Source organism: Nelusetta ayraudi, unplaced genomic scaffold, assembly GCF_046127955.1.
Source record: "Nelusetta ayraudi isolate G7.1 ecotype Tasmania unplaced genomic scaffold, CSIRO-AGI_Nayr_v1 ptg000084l, whole genome shotgun sequence".
NCBI classification, from domain to species: Eukaryota; Metazoa; Chordata; class Actinopteri; order Tetraodontiformes; family Monacanthidae; genus Nelusetta; species Nelusetta ayraudi.
Genome location: NW_027466134.1, coordinates 7,688,202 through 7,712,500, shown reverse-complemented (window position 1 = coordinate 7,712,500; position 24,299 = coordinate 7,688,202). Strand labels below are relative to the sequence as shown.

Here is a 24,299-nt window from a genome sequence, read left to right as displayed (position 1 = left end):
GCTCACGTCCCCCGACGATTATCGTGTTAATGGTAATTAGTGTGCGTGTGCGCCACGTTGAATCGCTTTGGGAAACACTGTTGGAGCCGCTAGCTGCCAATTATGGTGTAATTACATAATGTTTTCATAATGGCAACTAGCAACAACAGGAACACGCATTGCATGTCAAACTGGAATGGGAGCAGAGGGAAGTTGGCAGGTGTGTTACCAGTGTCTGCTGAATAATCTTGTTTTCAGAAAAACATCAAAATCCTTTCATTTCATTATTGATTTCTAACACGCAGACTCCAAGAGAAGGTTTGGCTCCAAATAGTTGTTTCCGATTTCTTTTTTTCTTCCTGCCCTGAAATGTTGATCAAACGTTATTGTGTAAGAGAAATATGATTAAAATGTTAAGTAACGTGCTCGGCTGTGCCAGGTCTCGGGGAGGGAATATGTTTTTCTGCATGTTTTGTGCACTCACGGGTTTCTGCCAGAGAAGGCGCCAATCCTCAAACTGACTTACAGCCGCTTTGAAAACATCATTATGGATGATGACCCTTCCCCTCACCCCTCACACCAACCACTGCTATTTTACCCGTCCTGCCCGTTGCTGTTTACCAGAATATCCAGGGCGGAGACAAAGTTGTGACTGAGAAATATATATATATAAATATATATATATATATATTTTTTTTTTCCTTTTCCCCCCTCTGCTGTCGAGCAGCGACATATTTGTCCCAATTAGACTCTGATGCACTCCGTCCCCATTAAAAGCCACACCTTGTTCCAATCTGATTCAATCAGCTGGGATGAACGTCTAAATTGAGATTAAAAAGCTCTTCCTGTCCGATTCATCTGCAGGATGCCAGAACGATAATGCGCCGCCTAATAAATAAAATATTGAAGAGCTGCGGCCCAACATTCACACACAAACCCATGCCTGGTTTTGTGTGTGTGTGTCTGCGTGCGTGCGTGCATGTGTGTGTCAGCCAGGATTCCTGGGCACAAACTCGTGTGACTCACTCGGCGATGGTTCCACCTCAATTAGCAGTCAGCCGGCGAAGCGCGTCGACGCCGTCTCCGTGTTTGCCCTCATGTTGCAAAGCGACGTGTGCGCTTGTTAACGCTGTCGAGAAACATTACGTGAGATTGCGCAGCTGCTCACGAAACAAGTCGTGAACCCTCTGACGTGCACTTCTGGAGTGAGTCACGTGTGCCTGTGTTTCCACAGTTACCTGGCTCGCAATCTCAGCCTCACGCCGTCCAGCTGGCCAAGAGCCCACTCAAGGCGTCTGTAAAGGAGGTGGAATGTGATTGGACGAACCGTTCTCTCTCTCTCTCTCTGTCACATGTCAAACATGAGACTTCCTGTAGGGGGCATCAGTGAGTTCAGCTGCCCTGAGCAGAAACGTTTTTTGCATATATTATGAATCAAAATTTTCTCAGCTTTGTGAAGGAGCTTATAACTGTGGCTCCAAATAATCACTTTTCATAGTAAATAACAATAGTTTAAAATCCACAGTCATTTATGTGGCTGTAAACATTTGAGATTTCCCGTTTCAGTGAAATTATGTCGTGCTGTCGTCACGTTGGTAGTTCTATTTATATTTCTGCGTAAAATTGTTTTCTGACAGAGCTTCTCCTGCTGTTGGCTGCGTCATGACTCAGCATGTCGTTTTTGTAGCACAAATATTTGCCGTATGAAACATTTTATTCATACAGTATGAACTCGGAAGGAGTTTTTTTTTTTTTTTAGTATTTTCAGGGCTTGTTGTGTTACAGTCGCTACACTGGACAACAAACGCCGTCCTGTTTGTTGTGTCCTCTCCGAACGTCGCCGTCGTCCACTCAGAGATTTTCGCTGCTGAGTCTCAGCGTCTGAGTTGGATCCCATCTCTCAAAAGCGCCCTGAGGAGGTTTTCTCCCTGACACTCCCGTCGCTCAGCGATCGGCTTCACACTGCTCGCTCTTCCGCCTCCCACCGCACCGAGTCTCAAACCTCGGGCCGCTTTGTGGGAGGCTCAGGCCTTCGGGTGGAAGAGAGTCAGTGATTCATTTTACAATGTAGTGCTGTTTGGCTTTTCTGGATGTAGTTATTTAAAAAAAAAAAGAAAAAAAAGAAAAGTAATTTCAGATGAGGCATTTTTGGGCGGTAGTAAAAGAAGACATTGTTTTCACGAAATGTTGCAAGTTTGTAGCTTGTTAAGGTGGAAAATCTGGTTGGGTGTAGCAAAATCATAGTCAAACAGTTCCTTGTTGTGACTGTCTCTCATTTCTCCACAATTTGTCAGAAGGAGGCAGTTAAAGCTCAGTCACAAAATCTCTCGGTTCTCTTTCGTCACTCTCAATCCAGATCTTTACTATTAAAAAAAAAAGCACAAAGTAACATGGGAATGTGCGGCCCCACGCCGGTTCCCACTTTCCTCCAATCACCTGCGCAAACAGATTATTCATCGTTAAAGTCGTAACATGTCCACAAAGACATTGTAGCTTTTTACTTTAACGTGCCGGATCTATTTCAAACAAAAATCACTCAGTCAAATCAATCAGTCAATCAATCAGCTTTAATTTGTTCAGCGCTAAATCACATCTCACGCATCACAAATGCAGTAGCATCAGCTTTTTTTTTATGTATTGTAATTATAATCCACAGGAAGTCAAATGACTGTCTGCTGCTGAATCTGCGATGCTAACGCTGTCATGTTATTTAATTTGTGGTTTACAAAGTTTGTTCAAAGCTGTCGGGGAAGTTAGCCTTTTGTTTTCAGCTGGCTCTTGATCAGAATTTGGAACGACGTGACTCCAACTTGCACCTGTAGTAAATACTCCCATCCTAGGACTGACCCCTGACCCCCCTGGGGTTGTTTGCTTCTGCCCAGTGTTCTAACTATTTTGCTCTTGATGGTCGCACAAGGTCCCAAAAGTCAGATGATGTCAAAGTGTCGCAATTCGTCGCGCTTCATGCCTTCACGTCATCCACGGACACTCCTGTCTCGGTCCATCCTCTCTTAAGCGAGACGCCCTGACGGTAAACATTGTCATCAGCGTCGGTTTATCGCAGTAGATTGTCCGACCCCAGATTGTGAGCGGCGGCGGCAGAGGAGGGAAAAAATGCTAATTTCATCTCTTTGGCTGACAATCATCTGACGGACGCTGGCTTCGATAGTTTCCAGCTTCTGCTTCTGGTATTCATGACGGCGGCTTTCGCCAGCCAGCCTCTTTGATTCCCCGACTAAAGGTCGACACCGTAGGCAGTCATTTCCCGCCGCCGATGTTTTACACTTAAGGCTCTCTGGCGCCACAAGTGTGCGATGGAGTGCCGCCGCGCCGCGTCTCTGGCAGCGGGAGACGACACTCGGGGGCCTCCGTTGCCGTGTAATTACGGAGCTCGGCTCTTTTTTCCCCTCCCTCCCACCATCCCTCCTATTTATTTAATTCTTTCCCTTGGTCGGCTCGTGCGCTGCCCCGCCGTCCTTCTGTAATTGCCCTGTTGCCGTGTGCGCGGCGGCGGCGGCGGCATCGAGAGACGTTGCCACGACGCCCGGTGGCTCCCGGTGACCTTAAGGTCAACGTGGCAGCAGGTTCTGAGTTTTGACAGGGGCAGCCGACTGTGGAGAGAGGAGCACGGCCCCCCGGGGGGGCGCTCGATGTGTTCCGTCAGTGCGCGTTAGTCAAATGAAAACTGCTGCACAGTGAATCGCCCCACCCCCTGGTCCCCCCCCCCCCCCTCTTTGTCTTTTTATTAGCCCGGCCAGCCAATGAGAAGCTGTAGAGGAGCTTTGACAGCCGACGACATCCTGCCTCTTTGCATCATCCGGTCCTGGTAACGATGCTAAAAGGCTCACCATCCACTGCTGTCACTGCACATTATCCCTGCATCCCCACAACACACACACACACACACACACACACACCACCCCACAACCCCCCTCTGAGAGGATGATCACTGTCATCCGTCCCACGGATTGATGACATTGACACACTATAAGCGATAGCTGTCTTCCCTTTTATCCACTGCACAATAGTTGAGCTCCTGGAGCAGCGGGGGGGGTCACAAGTGCATGAAAGGCACACTGCAGGGATGAGTCAGGGCCCTGTGTGTGTGTGTGTGTGTGTGTGTGTGTGTGTGTGTGTGTGTGTGTGTGTGTGTGTGTGGTTGTGTGCGTGCGTGCGCTACAAGGGCCGGCCTGTAGAACTGCATCGGGGGGGATGAAACAATTAGCTTTCCGCTGTCTGAGAGCAGCGAAAACACACATTTCCTGTCTTTTGTAAAGATCGCCTGCAGATGTGCGATGATGGGCGACTCTCGGGGACTCGTCCTCCTCTTCTTCTCCCCCTTTTTTTCCTCCTCTTGTTCTTTTTCTTCTTCTTCTAGTCTTACACGGCAGCGAGGGGGGAGAAAAAAAGTTGCGTCAGTGAGTAATACGCCCTACTTTATATGATGTTGTTACATCATGCGAGAAGTATTATATTCTTTTTTTTTTCTTTCCCCCCTCCTGGAATCATTTTTTTAAAAAAGGGATTACGTAACCGCCGATTGTTCCGACACGGACCTAATGTTCATCCCCATTGTCTCCAGATTGTCGCGGCGGCGGCGGCTACAGAGAGTTGCGTTGCGCTTGTCATGTATTGTACTGTACCTGACTTCTCCGCAACCTGAGTCAGTCTGCGTCTGCACATCTGCACTTTGTGTCTCTGCGTTACATCAGAGGCTGAAGGAAATGCGACAGAGATCATTACAGCTCACATCAGTGCGTTTCTTTGACAGCAGCCTCAGCGTGTGTTAAATCATCACACTGCCATCAACTGTGTGGGTTTGTTTTCTGTCGTTATTAAGTTTTTGAGCCTTATGTCAAAGAGGTAACTCACCTTTTCACAACACTTTGAGAACGTGACGTCCACAGAGACGCTTTGTTTTTGTTTTCTGTTTCGTTTTTCTGGGTGTCCAGTGATATTCGGCCGTGCAGTCAAATGGGAAAAAACAAACTAACAAAAAGGAGGAAAATATAGATCCTGCTCCTCACAGCAAACCAATTTGCGCAGGAACAGAAACATTAACACTTTGTTCTTTAGCCTCAATGAAAGTAGCTGTGTTGTCAAGTGTCATGTTCACATTTAGCCCTCACTTTATCGGTGAGTGCAAAAACGTTACACTTTTCACATATGTACATGTTTTCATGAATATGATCTGAGTGTAAAGTTTACACTTTACACTATGTAAAAATTTGAGTTGTCACAAGGAACTCTGATCTGATTCGATACAGAATGTGAGGGAACGGATCATTGTCCTTATTCGGAGCAGTGGGCGGGGCTTATTGGCATTGAAGGTGAAGAGCTGCTAATAGCGAGCTGCTTCCTGCTGGCTGGTACCAACTGGCTCCTTCCAAGGTTTCTTGTGTAGGTCCTCCTTGAAAAAGGTGGCTTGCCCTCTAAGGGTTGGTGGAGAGACTAATGTTAACTAACTAATGTTGAAATATCCTGGGGTCTTGCTCACGAGTGAGGGAAAAATGGAGCGTGAGATCGGCAGGTGGATCACTGCAGACGCCGCGCCGATCTGTCGTGGTGAAGAAAGAGCTAAGCCGAAAAGCGAAGCTCTTGATTTACCGGTCGATCTACGTTACTACAATCACCTTATGGTCACGGGCTTTGGGTAATGACTGAAAGAACGAGATTGTGGATACAAGCGGCCGAAATGAGTTTCCTCAGTAGGCTGACTGGGCGCACCCTTAGGGACAGGGTGAGGAGCTCAGTCACCTGGGAGGAGCGTGGATGGCTGGATGGATGGATGAACGGACGGATGGATGGATGGCTCCTCTATGCCAAACATTTTACATTGTTCCTCCACAGACGTACTTGTGAAGCAACACTGTGCATTGTGTAGTATTTGAGTATTTGGTCTCGGTCTGTACGACCTTTATTGTTTCTGAGTATTTTCATGGTGTTGTCCTACAAAGTGCAGAAGTCATCAGAGTACAAACATCTTGTAGCATATCTTGTTTGGACAAAGCATCCAGTTTCATTATTATTAAAGCAATGCGCCTCAGAAAACATTTTAAAATTCACGACACACATGACGCATCTTATTCATTATTTGTTTTATCTGTGTGGTGTAGAATTTAAACATTGCTGCACTGGTTACAGTAACATCATGCAAGTATTAATTAGCAATACAGAAATGGGATGAACAGATATGAGACGCACAGAATGAAAAGTTCCCAGTGTGTCTAACGCGCCTTATCTGCAAACGGCGAGATAGCTCGAAACAGCTAGCGGTGCCATCGTGTTCCACAGAGACGTTACTGAATCATATTTAATGTTCATTATCTAAAATTATTTTAGGAAGAAGAGCGATGATACCCCCAAACTGCATGGCTCGGTTCAGGCTGACGGATTGTTAATGAGACGATTGTGCTGAGACAAGATGGTGAAAAGGAACTTAAGGGAGAGATTAGCCAAACGGCCAGGCGAGTGTTGACTGGGAATTGGTCCACGGTCACAGTCTAAGTGCTGAAACACACATCGAGAGAGCGAGTGGGGAGCGTCGGCTTTGTCTGAGTGAAAGGGCGGGGGGGTGGGGGGGGAGTTGAGCAAGAAAAATATCCAAGGTCTTAGATGAGACTGAAAAGATGCAGAACTTCTTCTTCTTCAGGGGTTTTCCCCAAGCTTCCAAAAAAAGAGAAAAGAATAGAAAAAAAAAAATCCCCCCCACCACACACGCGCATGCACACACACACACACACACACACACACACACACACACACACACACACACACACACACACCCTTGTGGTTTGAAATGCAAAGTTAACAGTTTTACTCTCTGACCCCGAAGGCTTGTATAGTCTCTCCTAATCTTTTTTAATGTGTCAAAAGGCGTTCCTGAGAGTCTGTGAAATTTCACACTTAAGTTGTTTGCAAAGTCAGTCTGAATTATGGTGTCGAGTGAGGGTTAACTTTTCTGAAGGCGCTAGGGAAAACTTCTTTAAGGACTGTGTGTGTGTGTGTGTGCAGATGTTGTTTTGTGCATGGAGGGGCTGTGAGAGAGACAAACAACACACTGCATTGTGTTTTATTTGGGTCTTTTAGATTTGGAGCTCTACATGTTGTTTTGCAGGTCAGATGATGGGGGAAAAAAAAGGACCAAATCACTCAATTATGTAATGAGTGATAAGAAAAATGTGTTTGTTTTTTATTCGTTATTATTGAAAGACATTCTGGATTTAATGCAGATTTTAAAAAAACAACTTTATACTGAAAAATTGAAAATTCTTTCATTTAGCACTCAATATCTTTGGCTTTTTCGCTGAAAGAGGTAAATTCCCCCACTGCACCTAAACTAACCAACCCTGAGTGACACCCGTGGAAAATCCGGCTCCCTAATGAAGATGTGACTTTATTCTTCTTTGTTATCTTTTGTTCCACCGTCGGCGTTTCGCTTTTTTCCTGATAGCATCTCAGACGGCAGTCATTAACACTGAGAGGTCAGAGGCTTTGACGTCAACTCTGTTCATAATAAAATGAAAAAAAAAAAGTATGCACTTCACAGGCTTTTTTTTTTTCCCGCTCAGATCGCGCCCGTTCGATTAGTTTCATCACCCGGGAGAAAGGAGCGAATCCATTCTCTTAATGTAATTTGTGGAAAACGCAGCGTGACAGTGTAATTATTTTGAGGGGCCCAATTTGCATTTTTCCGCTGCTCCTCTCTCTCTCTAAATGCTACTGTAGGTTCTCAGGCCTTCCAGATAAATTAATAATCTGGAGTATTTAAAACCCATGAAACATTTAAATTAAGTAATTTCACTTCCTAAAGGGCAAACTGGAATATTTTTTTTTTTATTCGTGCCAAACATACTCATACTCGGATACACTTTTATATAAACATCAGCACTTAATCAGCGAGACAGGAATCAGAGTGAGAGCTGAAAAACATTTTCTGGAGTTTTTAATGGTCCCCTGGGGGCTCCCTGAGTTAGATAAGATAGAATTTAGACACACTTGACGCATCAGCCTCTTTCACCAGAATTCTTCCTTCTTTTTTTTCTTTTTTTTTTTTATCTCAGCATGCAATGAGAACTGCAGACAGAACTCGACTGCATTGAAAGTGATTTAAAAACTTCAAGACGAGCGCAGTTTCGTTCATTGTCTGCAGGAACATTTTTAGGAGGGAAGCGTGGCGGCGGCGCTGCTAAACAGCTATTTGGGGCATCGCCGCGCGGGAAGTGCTTTGATCAGCCTTTAAGGGAAATCGATAGCAGTTGTTGCTCTGCCCCAATTTAGGAGCCGTTTCATCAAAAACCGAGTTGCAAAGGGGTCTAAAGACTACAAGTGTTCGTCTTAGTTCGCCTCGTGCCGCAAATTTAGTAATTGACTCTGATTTTTTGGCTGCGGGCAATAACCTAATAAGGCCATCCAAGGTTAATGATAGACCCTTTTTAGACTGGCTGAACGTCTGACACCGATATGTAGCGCCGCAGAAAAACAATTAGCGCTTGTGCGAGAGACACCGAGGGCAGACGCCTCTGACATCTGAGTGAAACCTTGTTATTCTCCTGTTACATGTTGTCAGAGCTCCAGTCTGTGTAGCCTGGGCCACCCTGTTTTTTTTTTTTTTTCTCTTACCAAAAAAACAAAACGAAAAATACGCTGGCATTTGAAATTTCCTCCCCTCATGTGAAAACAGTCATAGATGTAGAAAAAGGTTACACGTTTTTTGGTGAGAGAAAACGCCTGGAACATTTCTAGTCTTTTTGTGGGTAGCATTTTCTATCCTACGTGTGAAAACACTGACGAGAGAATTTGCCGTCCTGTGTGCTAACTTTACGGAACATACGCGACGATACACAGCAAAGTAGGAAGTGTCAAAAAGCTATATGTACATGTATGTATACATATCGGGATATATGTATATGGGCACAAATACATCTTTAAGATCACCCAATCTAATATTCAATTTTTTTTTAAATATTCACTTTTTTTTTGCCAAGCTAAGCTTGTATTGGTCTTAGTTGTTATGTAGACTGTCATGGCTTGCGTTCATTAAATATTGTAAGGTTAACATAGGCCTAGGGCATGTTAAGGAAATTTTGGTTGATATTGCTCAACAATCAGGACAATGGGAACCACCACGAATTTTGACGGGTAATTCGCACACTGGCTTAATGTAGGTATAAATGTAAACACCAAACTGCAGCCAGCAGGCTCTGTGGCCCTCAGTGAGCTGAAGAGTGTGAACGAGAACAACACACCTGTGAAATAAAACGTTTTGTTTTTGCCTCGTGTTGCTTCTCTTTAGCTCCGACCTGCAAAAACAAAAAACAAAAACAAACAATAAATGAAAACGCTGCCTTCCAGGAAATCTTCCGGCTCGCTAGCAGTGCATGTGAAACCAGCTGCGCAAGTTTTTAGCAATTATGCTAATTTCGTTTTATTTTATTTTTATTTTTTTGGTGGCAGTTTACCGGCATTGTTGTTGAAAACGTGGTGTTATATTTCAACACAAGGACCCCGGCTGTGGGTTCTGCTGCTGCCTGGTTCTCCCCAGGAACGTCGACGGCCACAAATCTTGGTGATTTAGCGCCGTTCCCGTCTGAACCGGCTGACTCAGCGCAACGTGTCATGTGCCGTTGCCAATCGGTCGTCACGCCGTCCTCCGCTGGGGCGATTTACGGCCCCCCCACTCCCTGTTTTATTAGCCATAGATTATTGGTGGTTGTGGACGGCGCGCGGCCCGCGCTGTCGAGGTAGCCTGGTAATTGACTGTGGAGAGATGGGCTGGATGATAATAAAGGGACAGACCACGGTGTAAGTAAACAGCCGTCGTAGGCGCTCGTTGTTTTTTCATTAGCTTCAGTCATGAAGGTGCTCAGCCCGCTAATGTTTCTATGAGTCTCTACAATAAAGGTGTTTATTATCCAATTCAAAGTGATGGATGGAATTAAGCCTACAAAGCTCTCATTTGGGAAAATTGTAATCAAATGATTTTTGTTGATCTGTTTGTCGTTTTGGCTCTAAATTTAAAGGTAACACATCGGACCTTCAACACATACATTTCGATGATCAACCTTGTGATCATTGGGATTTTATAGGGATATATGGGACAAATGGTGTGGTGGGCTGGATGAGTTTGATTGGTCAGCTACACCCATTTATTGCTGATAGTTGAACTAAGCCGTAGCAAATATATGTGTTTAATGGAAAATCTAATCTGAGTTACAGTATGTCTGTTGTGAACACACATGTCCATTGTGTCCATTAGGGCCCTCAACAATGAAGATAGATAGATCGATCTATCTATTGATCCCAAATTGGGAAATTACACTGTTGCAGTACTTAAATAACAGTACAAAAATTAAACTATACAGTAGTTACAAAAACACTCAAATCAATCTATGTACATCAAACAACCAAAGCAGATGTGCAAAAAGACAGTCAAATTGTGCAGAGGCAGGGACAAGCAAGGTTTTCAAAACCACCATTTGCCATTGAGGAAAAATGTCCAGAATGCTATCTATCACACAGCGGGAAAGAGTGATAGAGGGTGATGGCAGGAAGGATCTCCTGAAGCGTTCCCTCAGACAACGCAGCTGTCTCAGTCTCTTGGTCTCTCAGTGTGAAGCAGCGCCGTTTCTTTCTTTCTTCTCTCCAGAACTCTGGATCCTCGGCGGCCTCGACTCCGCCGGCTCCGGTGACGGGCTACAAGCGGATGGTCATCCCCCCTCAGCCGCCTCTGACTGCGACCAAGAAGTCCACGCCCAAACCTCAGGCTCCTGGCGGGGCCTCGTCCATCCCGCCGTTCTCCGCCAGCCCGGTGCCGGCGGCCAAGCCTCAGGGCCACGCCGCCCCGCAGCCGGTCCCGGCCTCCTACGCCACCGCCTCAACTCCGAGCCAGCCCACTTTCAATGTCCAGGTGAGGTCGGCCCAGCCGGGGCCCCAGCACCAGGTTCCGGGGGGCTACAGCTACGGCCAGCAGCCCATCCGCAGCCCTGCGCAGGTGCAGTACATGCCCGCCCAGCCCAAGGGTCCCGACTTTGCCTACGGACCCCCGCAGCCGGGCTTCTCCCCGATGTCTCATGGCAAATACCAAGATCAGAACCACCCGGGGGCCCCCCAGATGGGCGGCTCCATGCCCAGGAGACCCGAGGTGGCCCCGGCCCAGCCGTACCAACCTGCAGGCCCCAAGAAGACCTACATCACCGATGTCCCACCCAGCCTGGCCCCCTACTCCTCTGGACCCAACGTTCCACCAAAGGTAGGGCTCTCACACATACTCACACGCCTACACACGCACACATACAAATACGAATACTTGGTAAAGTCCAATCATGTTTGGGAGTCCTTCTGTTAGAATAAATCATGACTCCAGACATTTTTCTGGCCCTTTTTACACTCTGGATTGACAGCATGTTGCTTAAGCAGGTTCACGTGTGTCTATATTTGCAATCCGTTTTATTTTGTAAGGTCAGATGTCATAGCGAGGCCAACTGGCCCATTGAATCTCACTTGTGTATTTTTTGGAGTGGGTGGTTTGGACCTTCAGCGCAATAATCCCACAGGGAGGAAGAGAACTCCTTCACACCCCTCAGTGCAGGCTTGAGCCTCTGCAACCAGAGGGTGGATTGAGAAACTAGTGGCCAATGAGCATGTCAGTCCACTTGTATCCACAATTCCCTCCTTTTAGTGGCTAATCAGGTGTTGCGGTGTTTGTTTTGTTTCTAAGCCCCTTGATTATACGGGTTGTTGGCACAATACAGCACATGAATAACACGCCTAGCAAAACCTGAAGGCATGCGACTGTATTCCGAATAAAAATAATGGATGTTGACGGTACAATATACCCTTTTACGTACCCCTGTACACCCTGTCACCACCTGCTTCTCTTTTGCTGCTGTCTTTTTTCCCCCCTCTTCTTCTACGTCAATGAGCTGCTGCATCACGCAGGAGCGCTAAACACCTCTGAGAGTAGACAGTAGTGCGTTCACAGTATACATCCACTTACGCAGCATCAGATGGATGCGGGGCTTCAGGGAGCCGCTTTACCGACGCTCATCGAAACGTTTCGGAATAAACTGTTGTTTTAACCTTTATGAATTTTTGAACGATGGTCTCTGTCGGGGATTTACACTATCTGATTTCATTTGTCTCATAAAAGGCAGCCGGTATTCATGAGTGGGAATCTGCTCGCTGCGCTGCTGTATGCTTGGAAGTATAGCTTCTTTGGTTATACGTGTGTGTGTGTGTGTGTGTGTGTGTGTGTGTGTATGTGTGTGTGTTTTTCCCTCATTTCATAGCGGAGGATCAACAATGGGTCAGTAGTTAAACCATAGAAATTCTTTGCTTCAGCGCTTAATGAGCTGTACGTGATTTCAAAAGACACAACGCGGTGAGATTAAGTGGCTCCTGCAGTCAGACCTTCCGAATAATTGGACCTTTATATAGAACTGCCGCGCGACGACTGCAAAGAAGAAACGGCGTTGAGCCTCAGAAACGAGGTTTTTTCAATGCCACAGAGGCGGCGGCGCTCGTCTTAATATATCCAGCCGTCGACCATCTCTGGAAAGTGAGAGGCCCTTGAGTTTTGTTTAATTCAAGGATATTTATGCCGGTTCGAAATACAAACTGGGGCTCTCAGCCTCTGGGAATATCTCATCAAGGACTGTATTTTACTAAATACAAATTAGCTTTAGCATCGTAGAGTGTGTCTTAAGAGTAGGTCTAATTATATTTGCTGGGAAAACAAAAGTCTACATTTTACTGGAAAAGGAAAAAAACAAAAAAACAGCCGGCTTGGGTCCCAGTCTGCCACATTATTAAAAAACAAAAGGTGGCGTTTAATAGATTTGTTGAGCCGCTCTTTGATTTTTCTTAGATAAAAGAAAATTTGCTAATTTTACAGACGTAGTGTATACACGCGCGCGCAACCTCTCTCTACTATATATATCTGTCTCCCTTTCCCAAGGATATACAGTAGCGGAATAATAGGCTCTGTGCCTCCCACCTCCGATGCTCCACTTGAACGCTTTGAAACCCGTCTGGAAAGTCGAATGCCCCACATACACACATGCGCTTATTATAAATAAATACAGGCTGCCTGCGTGGAAGACACTGACCCGGACCTCTGCTGAACCCTTAACAGTCCAACCGCGGCTTTGTGTGTGTGTGTTTGTGTTTGAGCGCGTAGCGGCCGCTGCGAAACCTCCCGTTCCGGAATAAACTGCGGCCAGATTAGACGGGGGGGGGCTAAAGTCTCTGAACTTTTCTTTTCTTTTTTCCCACCACCGTCATTCCGCTTGACCCGATGTTGTGACACGCCGCTAACGTCTTAGCGCTGGTGTCAGCGCCACTTGAAAGGAGGAGGGCCGTGCCTCTTTTAATCTGTTGTGTAAATACAACTGAAAGCCATCGTCAATTAAAGGGAGTGTTTACATCTAATGGTGAATTATTTCCAGTCACTTAGAGTTAATGGCGGTTTTATGTGCGACGGGGGGGACTCTCTCAGCAGGGGTCCGCTGACATTGATTGAGGACTCTATTAAGGAGATCACTCGGCATGAATTGAGGGTATTCATAGAAGGTCAGTGTCATTAGAAGGCCAAGATCAACTGCTCGGATTAAATTCTATGATCTAGACTTCCTCTTTTTGATTAGCTCGGCTGCCTTGGCATCCGATCTCCATACACCGCCCTACCCCCCTACACACACGCACACACACACACACACACACACACACACACACACACACACACACACACACACACACTCATCCAGCGCAGCCCGGCAACCATTTCCCCAACATTGTCTCACTCACAAGTAAAAAAAAAAAAAAAAAAAAAAAGGTACCAAAAGGCATCTTCTTACATCCACAGGCTCCAAGGACGCTTAATTACACAAATCTTTCAGTGTTTGATCTCCATTGTGCTTGGAAAAATTAACAGATTTTATGGCTGCCGGTTAACACACCACTTTTCCACGAGTCTCTTCTTCTTCTTTTGCCTTAGATTCGGGGGGTTGGGGGTGGAGTGGAAGGGGTGGGGGCGGTTTGGGGGGAGCTTAGCCCGATGATGGCTTGTGTTATTGCTGAGCTTGAGTGACGTTTGACAGGGGCGGATTATTTAGAATCGCTCAATCCCTGCAGCCAGTTAAAACCCCCTCGAAGGTCAATGACAGTTTCAGCTGTCAAACGTGTTTGAATGTTTGACATGCGGCTGCCTTTGCGTCCTTTCCTGGCCACTCTTGCCTCTTGACCTGTGCGCCGACATTTGCATATTGGTTCTATCGGAATGCGTCGGAATGAAAGGGCCGTATTTCTACGGACGGTGGCCTGTCGTAAACCATCCACCGACACTGGCGTCTGCGTCAATGGCATTTGAGAAATGGTCCTTTGACTGCGTGTTGGCTTCTGCGGATCACGTTGAAATGGAAAATGCTTCCCACGCGTTTATTTATTTGTAAACTGATGAGCCAGTACAATATTTTTCTCAGATTGCTCAGGATAATTATTGGCATTTTGATCGTTTGGTGATTTCTATTGGACCGTGTCTTGATTTTGTCGAAACCAACTGAGTCAGATCATATTGAAAAATAAAGGGCTCTTAATATAGTTTAATGGAAGGTATATGTTAATAAACAACTGTAAAATCAACTAAAAATCAATCGCTTCACTCTTAATGCAATGCAATCAGACAGGCCAGAGTCAGACATTAAAGCCTGAGAGGGTGAAATGCTACGGACCAGTAACGGTGATCATTACAGAAACTCAATTTGAGTTGTACAAGTGCCTGCATTTTTTTTTTTCATGTTGTTCATAATTCATGAAAGGTATGAAACCAGACTTGTGTTGCTGCTCCAGAGTCTGTGTTTTGGGCACAGAGATGCGTATCTCTGGCACATCAGTGAAACCCTCTTTGGAGGATACGCCCCAGAGGTTTTCATGTAAAATAGGAAATGAGTCGAGACTTAAGACGCAGCCCTGGGGGACTCCGCAGATACAGCACTGGCGGAAAAGAAAGCAAGTATTTGTTTTGCCATTCAGAGAGAAAAAAGTAGTTAGCCGCCGCTCTGAAGTAGCAGTGAAGGGTCGTGATTTATATCCAGAAATGCTATTTATACCAGAGAGAGGGTTAACGGGGGTTTGCGCCTTTTGCTGTCGTTACCTCATACACCATGACTTCCCCTTTGGCCCCCCCTTCTTAAAAAAGAAGTCAATGAAGGTTGCAGATTACTGAAGAGCTTTCAGTGGTTGGTGCTCGGTTACTGCGTGCAGCCGCAGCCGAGTGGCACCTCGGGGCGCTAACGGCGTTAGACCGTATGCATGCAGGACGGACGATCAGTGGTTGCACGTGCACTCTTAAAACATGTGCACTTTGTTCCACTGTAGAAAACGTATAAAATGAGGTTATGAACGGCAATAATTTAACTGTATTGCGGCCACTCGGCTCCTAGTCTGTTTTGGACATTTTCACTTCAATCGCAGCCTTTTTTGTTAGGTTTGAAAGCTCAGCCACGTGTTATGTGTGTTTTTTGTTTTAATTCCCCTTTTTTTGTCCCTCTTTCATCTTATCTCCTGGATTTCTTTCCCCCCAGGGCCAAACCCCCCCCCCAAAAAAACGGCGTAAATACTTCCTTAGAGTCCCAAAGAATTCTAGAAATCTATTTTTGCACGGCGCCAAAGTGTTAACACGTCAACGGAGAAAGAAGCGTCTTTAAATCCCCTGTCAGTGTTGTTGGTTCAAACGTCATTCAAACGTCGCCCAGTTTTCCAGGACAAAAGTCATTATTTCTGTTTCTGAATGGACGATTGTACGGTAGAAAATCTGACACCTGAAAGAGACGGTGTGTGTGTGTGTGTGTGTGTGCGTGTGTATGATGTAGCTATGAAATGTGGAGGCGAAAGGTGCAAACGACGACCAACGTGAATAATTAGAACATTTTCCTCGCCGCTCTCAGACGGTGATACGTTGTTTCCGAACCAATTAGATGCACGAGCGCAAACTCGTGTCTAAATAGGAACTGTCCAATTACACCTGAGAGCCGCTCTGCCCTTTAAAGGCTCTGTCTCTTCTTCCCGTCTGCTGTTTACGAAAAAAAAAAAAACATGATCAGCAGCGAGAGGCTCTTTCAATCTCTCACCAAGGAGAATAAAAGTCAACGGCATGAATAAAACAAATGTCTCGTGGATGTACCTAGTTGTACATATCGTAGCCAACAATCTGTTCAGGCTTCTTGCGTGTTTCTTTTTAATTGCAATAAATCCGAGACACTACAAACTCTAAGATTAATCGCATTAATAAGATGCATTTTTTATGCTACATTTTTAAGAATTCAGAGGTAGCGTGCTACACATTTAATTTTATTTTATTTTAAAAGAGTCATTGTCGACAAATAACACGTGATCCTTCCCAGCCCTGAAATATATATTTTAATATATATTTTAATATTTCAGGTCCCGCAGGTATCAAAAAGAGATGTGCATGAATATTTTTCTGTTGATCTTCTTAAGCTAGGCTGTGAACTTTGGGTGAGTTGGGAGAATATCAATTGGGAGTCTGGTTGGGGTGGTGGAAGGAGGAGGGGAGGGGAGGGTGGGTTGCAATCTGCGAGGTGCGAGACTTCAGAGACGGGAGCCCGAAACGCTTAAAGTCTGCTTGTTATTAATGCACACGCTGTTATTTATTTTTCTTTTTTCTTTATTTTTCTTTTTTTAAACTCTCGTATTGTATTATATAGTATCTCCAAAATTCGATCTGAAAGATCACGTTTATTAATAATAATGTGTGGCTGTAATTCCAACTCAGCTGATAAAGTTGGTCACCTCGGAATATTAACTATTGGTTGACTGATTTACACCTTGTAGGCACGTTGGAGGCCCCTGTGTGTGTGTGTGTGTGTGTGTGTGTGTGTGTGTGTGTGTGTGTGTGTGTGTGTGTGTGTGTGTGTGTGTGTGTGTGTGTGTGTGTGTGTGTGTGGGATTCCTCTGCATGTTCAAGCTCAGGTGTATAATTAGCGCCAGCGCCGCTGATGACCACGGCGTCCGGGCCGTCCGGTCCTGGCGGTGGTCCGAGCGCTCGGGCTCCTGTTACCGGATTCCTACCGGACCAAAGGTCACGGCGGCTGACCCCAGCGGCCGGGGTCGGCCGGTTGGAAAGTGGCGCCGCTCGGGTTTCACGCCCTCATGTCAACGGGCCAGAAAATCTGGTCGGCGGTCGGTCGGTCGGTCGCCGCTGAGGCATGTGACAACAAGACGTGACGTAGAAGGAAGAGAAGGGTGATTGTGTGGCGTCAGAGTGATGATCGGTCGGGATTCTTCTGGGAAAAAAAGACCTTCGGAAATGTGTTGTCTTTTTGTTTTGTTTTTAGTCAGTAATTTATTTTTTTATTTTTTTATTTTTTTTTTGAATTTTTAGAAGATGTTGATTTTTTTCAGAGAGAAATCACATTTATTGTTCTCCCTTTTGCAAGGACAAGATGTTGAATGTGTTTTTAAGGGATTCTTGAAGATGTTTTTGGTGGAAGCAAAATCTTCGTAGTTACTAAATAAACCGTTGAATTGTTGCTTGTGGGTTGAACAGTTCCTACTGTTAAACATTAAACATTAAACAGGGTGAAAAAAAAAAATCCCCCTTTATTTCTCAAACTTCTCACTTTCTTTCCCACCACTCGAAGCCCCCGTCATGATCGGCTTCTTCTCGCGAGTGCGTTGCCGCCCGCGGTCACCGGGATGTCCGGGAGTGCATCAGCAGTCTCGGTCACACGGCCGTCCATAAATAACAGGTGCTTACACTCGCCTCCTTTGCAGACCAACAGCAGGGGTCACTAAATAACCCAGCCGATCGATGCCCGTCATTGCCGCTCAGCGAGTCCCGGCAGGGCGACGCACCTCGGGGTCGTCCTTGTAGTGTCTCGGAGGAGGAGGAAGAGAGGGAGGAGGAGGAAGAAGAGGGAGTGGAGGAAGAGAGGGAGGAGGAGGAAGAAGAGGGAGTGGAGGAAGAGAGGGAGGAGGAGGAAGAAGAGGGAGTGGAGGAAGAGGAGAGAGAGGAGGAGGAGGAGAGAGGGAGGACGGAGAGGAGAGGGATAAGAGGTGGAGGAGGAAGAAGATGGGGAGGAGGCGGAGTCTTACGAGGTGAAAGAGGAGGAGAAGGAGAAGCATGAGGAGGAAGTGGAGGAGGTGGAGGAAGACAAGGAGGAAGAGGAGGAGGAGATGGAGGAGGAGGAAGAAGAGAGAGAGAGGAGGAGGAGGATGACGAAGAGGAGAGGAGGAGGAGGAAGAGGAGTTTCTTTTGGTCGGGAAGCTGAGAGATACTGCCGGGCTGTGCTAATGTCACCGTGCAGGCCGGTTCACGCTGCACTGAGGTGTGAAGTGGCCTTGGTGCAGCCAGGAGCACCTGCTCAGACAGCGCCCCCCGCTGGCTGCCGGTGGACGTGACCTTGCGTCACCTCCAGCGCGTCCCTGCTCTGCTGCTTCGCAGCCTCAGCGACGTTGTGAACTTTTGAAACATCTGGTTTTTTTTTCTTTTTCGTTGTCGCTATGAAGACAGGAAGTCCCGCCTCCTCCAATCGGCATTTGTCTGCCTCCGGCCTCGGTATGTCGGTGATTTGGTGTCAGTCCCCCTGGCTGCCGCTCAGCTCGGCCGCCTGGTTTGCTGAGGGGGCGAAATTACACACAGGGAGCCGTTCAGCAAGCAGGAAGCATCGATCCGACGCCGCGGCCCAGCGCCAGTCTCCCGTCACGGCCACAAAATTAGAGTCCAGCCGCCACATGCGGAGGCGGGCAAGGGAAGCTGTGACCTCTGACCTCTGACCATCTCCTCCTCCCCCTCCGACCTGGCGAGCTCGCATCCTGCCTAATGAGGCGAGGGGTGACACCGGTGCACAGAGTCGCCATCCCGACAATTTGTGCAGCCATTTGTTGTTGTTGTTGTTGTTGTTGTTTTTCCTCATCGCTTGTGGCTGCTTCCCCCGCCACACTCTCACATTTTCAAATATCTTGTTTGCAGGGGGATGTGTCAGTTCCGTGCAGATGACCTAGTTTTTGTTTTTGTTTTCGCCTTTTTTTTTTTTTTCTTTCTCTTTGTAAACGCACACGCAGGCAGGCACGCACGCACCGTTGTACAAACGGCGAACGGGCCCCTTTACACGCGTCGCCGTCGTGCCAACACTGTAAGAATTCCCCATATTATCCCTCTGGATGCATTTGGTTTTTGCAGCAAAATCACCGGCGGAGCGGCTTCGGAAAATGTCATTTTTGGAATTGGTTAATTTTTAATTATGGCAGCTCCACAGCTGACTGTCATTTTATTTCAGAAAAAATAGATATATTACATTTTTATAATGTTTTATTATTTTTGTTATCATTATTGTTATTATTATTGTCATTATTCTCAGCATTTATTTCATCGGTGCCGAAACAGCGTGACCTATTTTGTTTGGAGGAAGACGCGGAGTGGCTGCGGGTCTCAGTGGGGGCGGGGGGGCTCCAACTCGCAGGGAGCAGCGCCGTGACTCCCCCACTCCCCCGAGCCCCACCTCCCTCCCCCCTCGACCCTCCCCCCCCCCTACAGAAAAAAATGTAACGCCGAGCGGATTTACCCCAAACATGGCAGGCAGCGAAGAGTCATCAGCTGGATTACATAAAGCCCCCCGAAACATGTGACTCCTCTCGCCGATTGAACAAATTCTTCAATTAAACACGCAGCTGGCAGCAGCAGCAGCAGCAGTGGGGGGGGGGGGGGAGTAGGAGGGGGAAAAAATGACACTGCAACTTTTCCCACAAATATAATTCTTTTTTTTTTTTTTTTTTTTTTTTCTTGCCCAGACAAACTCCTTTTTATTCATTTTCCACCTTCTCTTACCTCCCTCCCTCCCGCCCCAACTTGAAGCGGGATCCCCGCCACAACCTGCGGCTGTGCCAGGTGGCATCTTGACATCGGGCGGCCTAATCAAAGCCGAGTTTGTTCTTTGTATCGCCGTCAATATAAGTTGTGCCGCGCGGAGCCGAGTGGATGGCGGTAATGAGCGCGGCGCCGTGTCACCCTGACACAAACAATGTTTGGCTTTTCAAAGGCAGTTTTAGAAAGAAAAGAAGAAGGGGGGAAAAAAAACTGGGTCCCGGCAGTATGGAATTTATTGTTAAAAAAAAAAAAAAAAAGTTTCAAAAAAAGCAGCCATCCATTATACCTTTATTTGCTGTGATCCGCACTTGCTTTTTAAGAGGACGTTTAAGTGTTTAAACCCAAAGTGTCGTCGCAGTCAACATACGAAAGTCAATTGTCGCCTGACACTCACTCACTCACACACACACACACACACACACACACACACACACAAAGATGCATCAGCTCTGTGATTCAACGCTTCCTCTGATCCAACAATCCTTCATTGTTTCGCTGAAACAGACTCGTCTAAGCTGCTGTAATCACTCGTTAAGTGCCGCAGCTTTTTTTTTTTTTAATAGATATTTCATTCCAACAAAAGAAAAGAGCTGAAAAAAATCTCTTAACAAACACTAATAACTCACGCACCGGTTCATTAATTGCCGCCATCGTCAATATCACTATTATTTGACTATTATTTCACTAAGCCTCCTTGTCTCGGCCCCTCTGTTGAAGATTTTCGGGAAACAAAGGCCAGGAAATGGGGCGCTGAACACTCGCTGAAGACTTAAAGCCGTTAGCACCAAGTGTCCATCACGGCGGCTTAATCTGCGGGATAAATGTGTCTGAGTGGTTGTGTTTCCTCTTCCTTTGGTTTTGTTTTGTATTGTTTTTTTTGCGCTGACGCCGCAGAACGCGGCGCCTCCATTGTGTGAGGCGGCACAATCGGTCGCAGGTGTTGCACATTGTTGAAGCGAGACGGACGGCGGCAGGTTCGGAGGCCCAGATTAGAGCTGCTGCACGTGTCCGGCTTTGTTTTTATTGTCGTCCTCCCCTCCTTCTCCTGGTTGTTGTGTTCGGCTCAGCGGTTGGTGACTGATTGTCTTTGCGCTGTGTTCTTTCAGCCGAAGTACAGCTCGTTGTTCCTCAAGAGTTGAAGTGAAATTTGGTCTCGTTCTCACTTCCCTGTGTGGTGGCATCTCATCCAGTAGATAGCTGAAAAAGTCAAACCATCACTGGACACATGCTCTTATTGTGAAAGGGCAATCTCCCAATCAAATCACTAAAATGTGAGACCGTATTGATGAACTCCCGCTGCGTGCAGCTGTATGGATCCGTCCCCTCGGCTCCCCTGTAGCGCCGCCCTCAGGTCGCTCCTGTCTTGGCGCTGCAGTTGCGTAACAACGTTCCTCCTGCACATGTGCATCGGACGCTGGTGAAACTTGTAACACCACCACAGAGTACGCGGGGGGGGGGGGTGCACAGCAGGAACTGGTGGGAAAGAGAGAGAGGGAGAGATAGAGAGATGGATGCGTGCTTGTTAAAGTGCCAAAATGAGCTTCAAGCCTCTTCTGTGTTATTTGTTGCTACAGCTCCTGATGGAATCTTTCAAGGAAAGATTTCATTTGTTGCCTCTGTGGTGGAAAACATCCTCATTAGGTTGTCCGCAAATATTTAGGCAGATATTTCATAAAAAATGCCCCAACAAGCCCCAGCAACAGTTTAGTGCAGCTGCATCAGGAGCAGTCGTGCTTGTGCTGCTGTAAAAACCACAACAACAAAAAAACACGCTAAAGCTAATTTCATTTCTGGAAAAGTCTCTTTTTGTTCCTGTTTTGTTGAGCGTGGACTGGAAACATGGACAAAATTGTGGGTCTGACAACATGAAGTTTTGCATGCTCCTGGCTGCAGTTGCGTCTAAACAACAACACCTAAACTTTTTTTTAAATGTAGCCCCTTTTCTGAAAAAGTAAATGATAAAAACTAAACAACTTGAGCAGGCAGCGAATCTGTTTTTTTTTTTTTCTTTTTAGTGTGAGGTTGCATTTCAATCGTTGGTTTGTATTTTGGTGCTTTTCCTTTCTTTTTTTTTCCAGTCTACCAGAACTGTGCTGGTTTCTAAAAATAAAAACTCAAAAAGCTCCTGAAATGGAGTCAATTATCCAGCGCCGCGGCCACAGATGAGGCCCGGCAGCTGCGGGCAGGACGCCACTTCTCCAGCCGCTCCACTGCCACTGTGTAGCTGCTGGAATTTAAGAGATGTGACGCAACAGATTTCTAGTTGCTCCTCCCAGGGGGCCGAGCGGCAGCAGTCCCATTAGCCCCGCCCACCCCTCCACCCAAATGAATAAATATATAAAGATGAATAAGGCAGAATACCCACAACCTGCGTTTGCAATTTCCACATTAGCTTCACTTTTGCAGCTTATTCTGCGGTGATGATGATGATAATAGTTCCTAGTTCCTGTTCCCTTGGGTGTAGGCGGGGGTGACCTGACCCTCTGGTGGGAAAGCGGAGGAGTCGACCGACGCGCCACCACCTTAATCACATCTGACACAAACGCCGATCCCACAGCGGGCGGCGGCGTTCACAGCTTTATTCTCAGACGAGGCGGCGGAGCAGGTAGCACGAGGACCACGAGTCTGGAACATCTGATGGAGCCTTGTTTTGAGTGAGCCAACAGCGGGTTCAAGGTCCATTGTGTAATATTTGCCTTGATTTATTTCTTATATTGGTAAGAACTTCATATGCTGCCCATAAATACATAGGATAATTTTCCTCCTCTTAGAACGGTTCTTATTTATATAAGAATATATACATCTTGCACCGCCATGTTTCCAAGGAAGCGTGGTGTGGACTGGATTGTCCAATCGGTATTCTTATATAAATAAGAACCGTTCTAAGAGGTCACCTGAAAGCGCATTTCATAATTAGAGTGACTGCTGGCGTTTTCAAATAAACCAACGAAGAAGAAGGTGGACGAGCTATCCAAGTTCGTATGCGCAGGCCACCGTAACTTACTGGCAAGCTCAAGAGGGGGAGATAGATTGAAAGAAGCAATTGTCAACACTTGTCGATTTCTTTCGTCAAAATCCCCAAGTATTACACACTTAACCTTCAGTCACCAACAACAAAAAATAACAACAGATCCATCACATTAAACAAGGCTGTCTGTGGGGGAAAAAAAACAAAACAAAAGGAGGAAAAAGGTTTGGTGCCAGTCACACTCTGCCAATTTCAACGCTGACTTCAATGAAAACTGCCTTCCAGTGTCCCGAGGGTGACGGCAAACAATTTCCAACTGAATTGAGCCAGACATGGCGGGAAAGGAGAAGAAATAATAATAAAAAAAAGAAGAAAAAAGAATGGAGGGGGGGGAAAAAAGCCCATGTCTGGGCGGCCACGTATAGCTGCTGTATGGTTTCTATTGTTGCCTTTGAAAGGGCCGAACGGGAAGTCGCGGAGCAATCACAGAGCGTGCGGGGAAGCAATTTCTTTCTCTTATTCAAGTGGGGAGAAATTATTCTGTGCTGTCACACAAAAGACTCCCTAACAAGGTGCTCTAAACTCGGTGGCGCTGCCTGGCTGCGGGGCGTCGCGCCGCGGATCAGCTAGAAATGAAGCTTAATCTCAAAAGTCTGTTTGGGGTAATCGTAGCGTTTTCCCGTCGTCCCCACTCCACTCCGCTCGCTGTTTGATGTGGCGCCGAGATTAACGGCGTTCGAATCGCCTTCGACCCCCTCCTCACCCAACCCCACTCCCACACCTCCACTGTCTCCCCTCCGACAACACGGCCGTAATGAGCGGAACGCTGACAAACAACATATTCTTTCCGCGCTTTGCCGTTAGAATCCGAGCGTGTAAAAGAAAACGAGGATCGCTGAGGATTGTTGAAGAAAGAAAAAAAAACGGCAAGTGGGAGCTGCTTAATTCGAGTGGAAAAAGAAAGTCAATATACATCAAGCCGCCAGCAGACTCTCAGTCCTTTCATCCCTCTTAATCCTCCGCGATGCCATCGCGGCCTGTTTTTTCTTTTTCTTTTTTCCGCGAGTGACCAAAGGAGGCGCCAGGTGCCAAGAATTCTGAGAGCCGCGGCTGCAGCGGACGAGGCCTCAGCAGCTGAGAGGGTGGAAGAAGGCGGAAAAAAAAATAGTCGTAAACCTGAAGGCCTCCGTCTTTGATAGATGGAGAGAAGAATTCCGAGCTCAGCTTTTCTCGGAATGTGATGAAATAAAATGCAGGAGAACCTTCGCGTGTTGACGCAGCAGGTTTGGCTCGGCAGCCGAGGAGTTTTAAGGCAAAATGAAAACAGTTTTTAAAACGTCGCGCATGTCGAATGTGGTGTTTTTCTTTTCTCTCTTTTTTTTTTCTTATCAATATTGCAATGGCAACAGCTGTGTGTTTGTGAACACGTGACGGCCTCTGTCGTCCACTAATCTTAGAAAGACACTG

The 24,299-nt window shown here is 46.6% G+C and overlaps 1 protein-coding gene across 2 annotated transcripts in view; it reads left to right on the top strand.

The window, feature by feature from the left end:
* Nucleotides 1-24,299, top strand: part of lpp (LIM domain containing preferred translocation partner in lipoma) — a 123,852-nt gene that overhangs the window by 63,180 nt on the left and 36,373 nt on the right. For both annotated transcript variants that reach the window (XM_076045137.1, XM_076045136.1), the window contains exon 6: nt 10,628-11,230. In XM_076045137.1, coding sequence (XP_075901252.1) covers nt 10,628-11,230 — 603 coding nt within the window. The remainder of the gene's footprint in view (nt 1-10,627; nt 11,231-24,299) is intronic.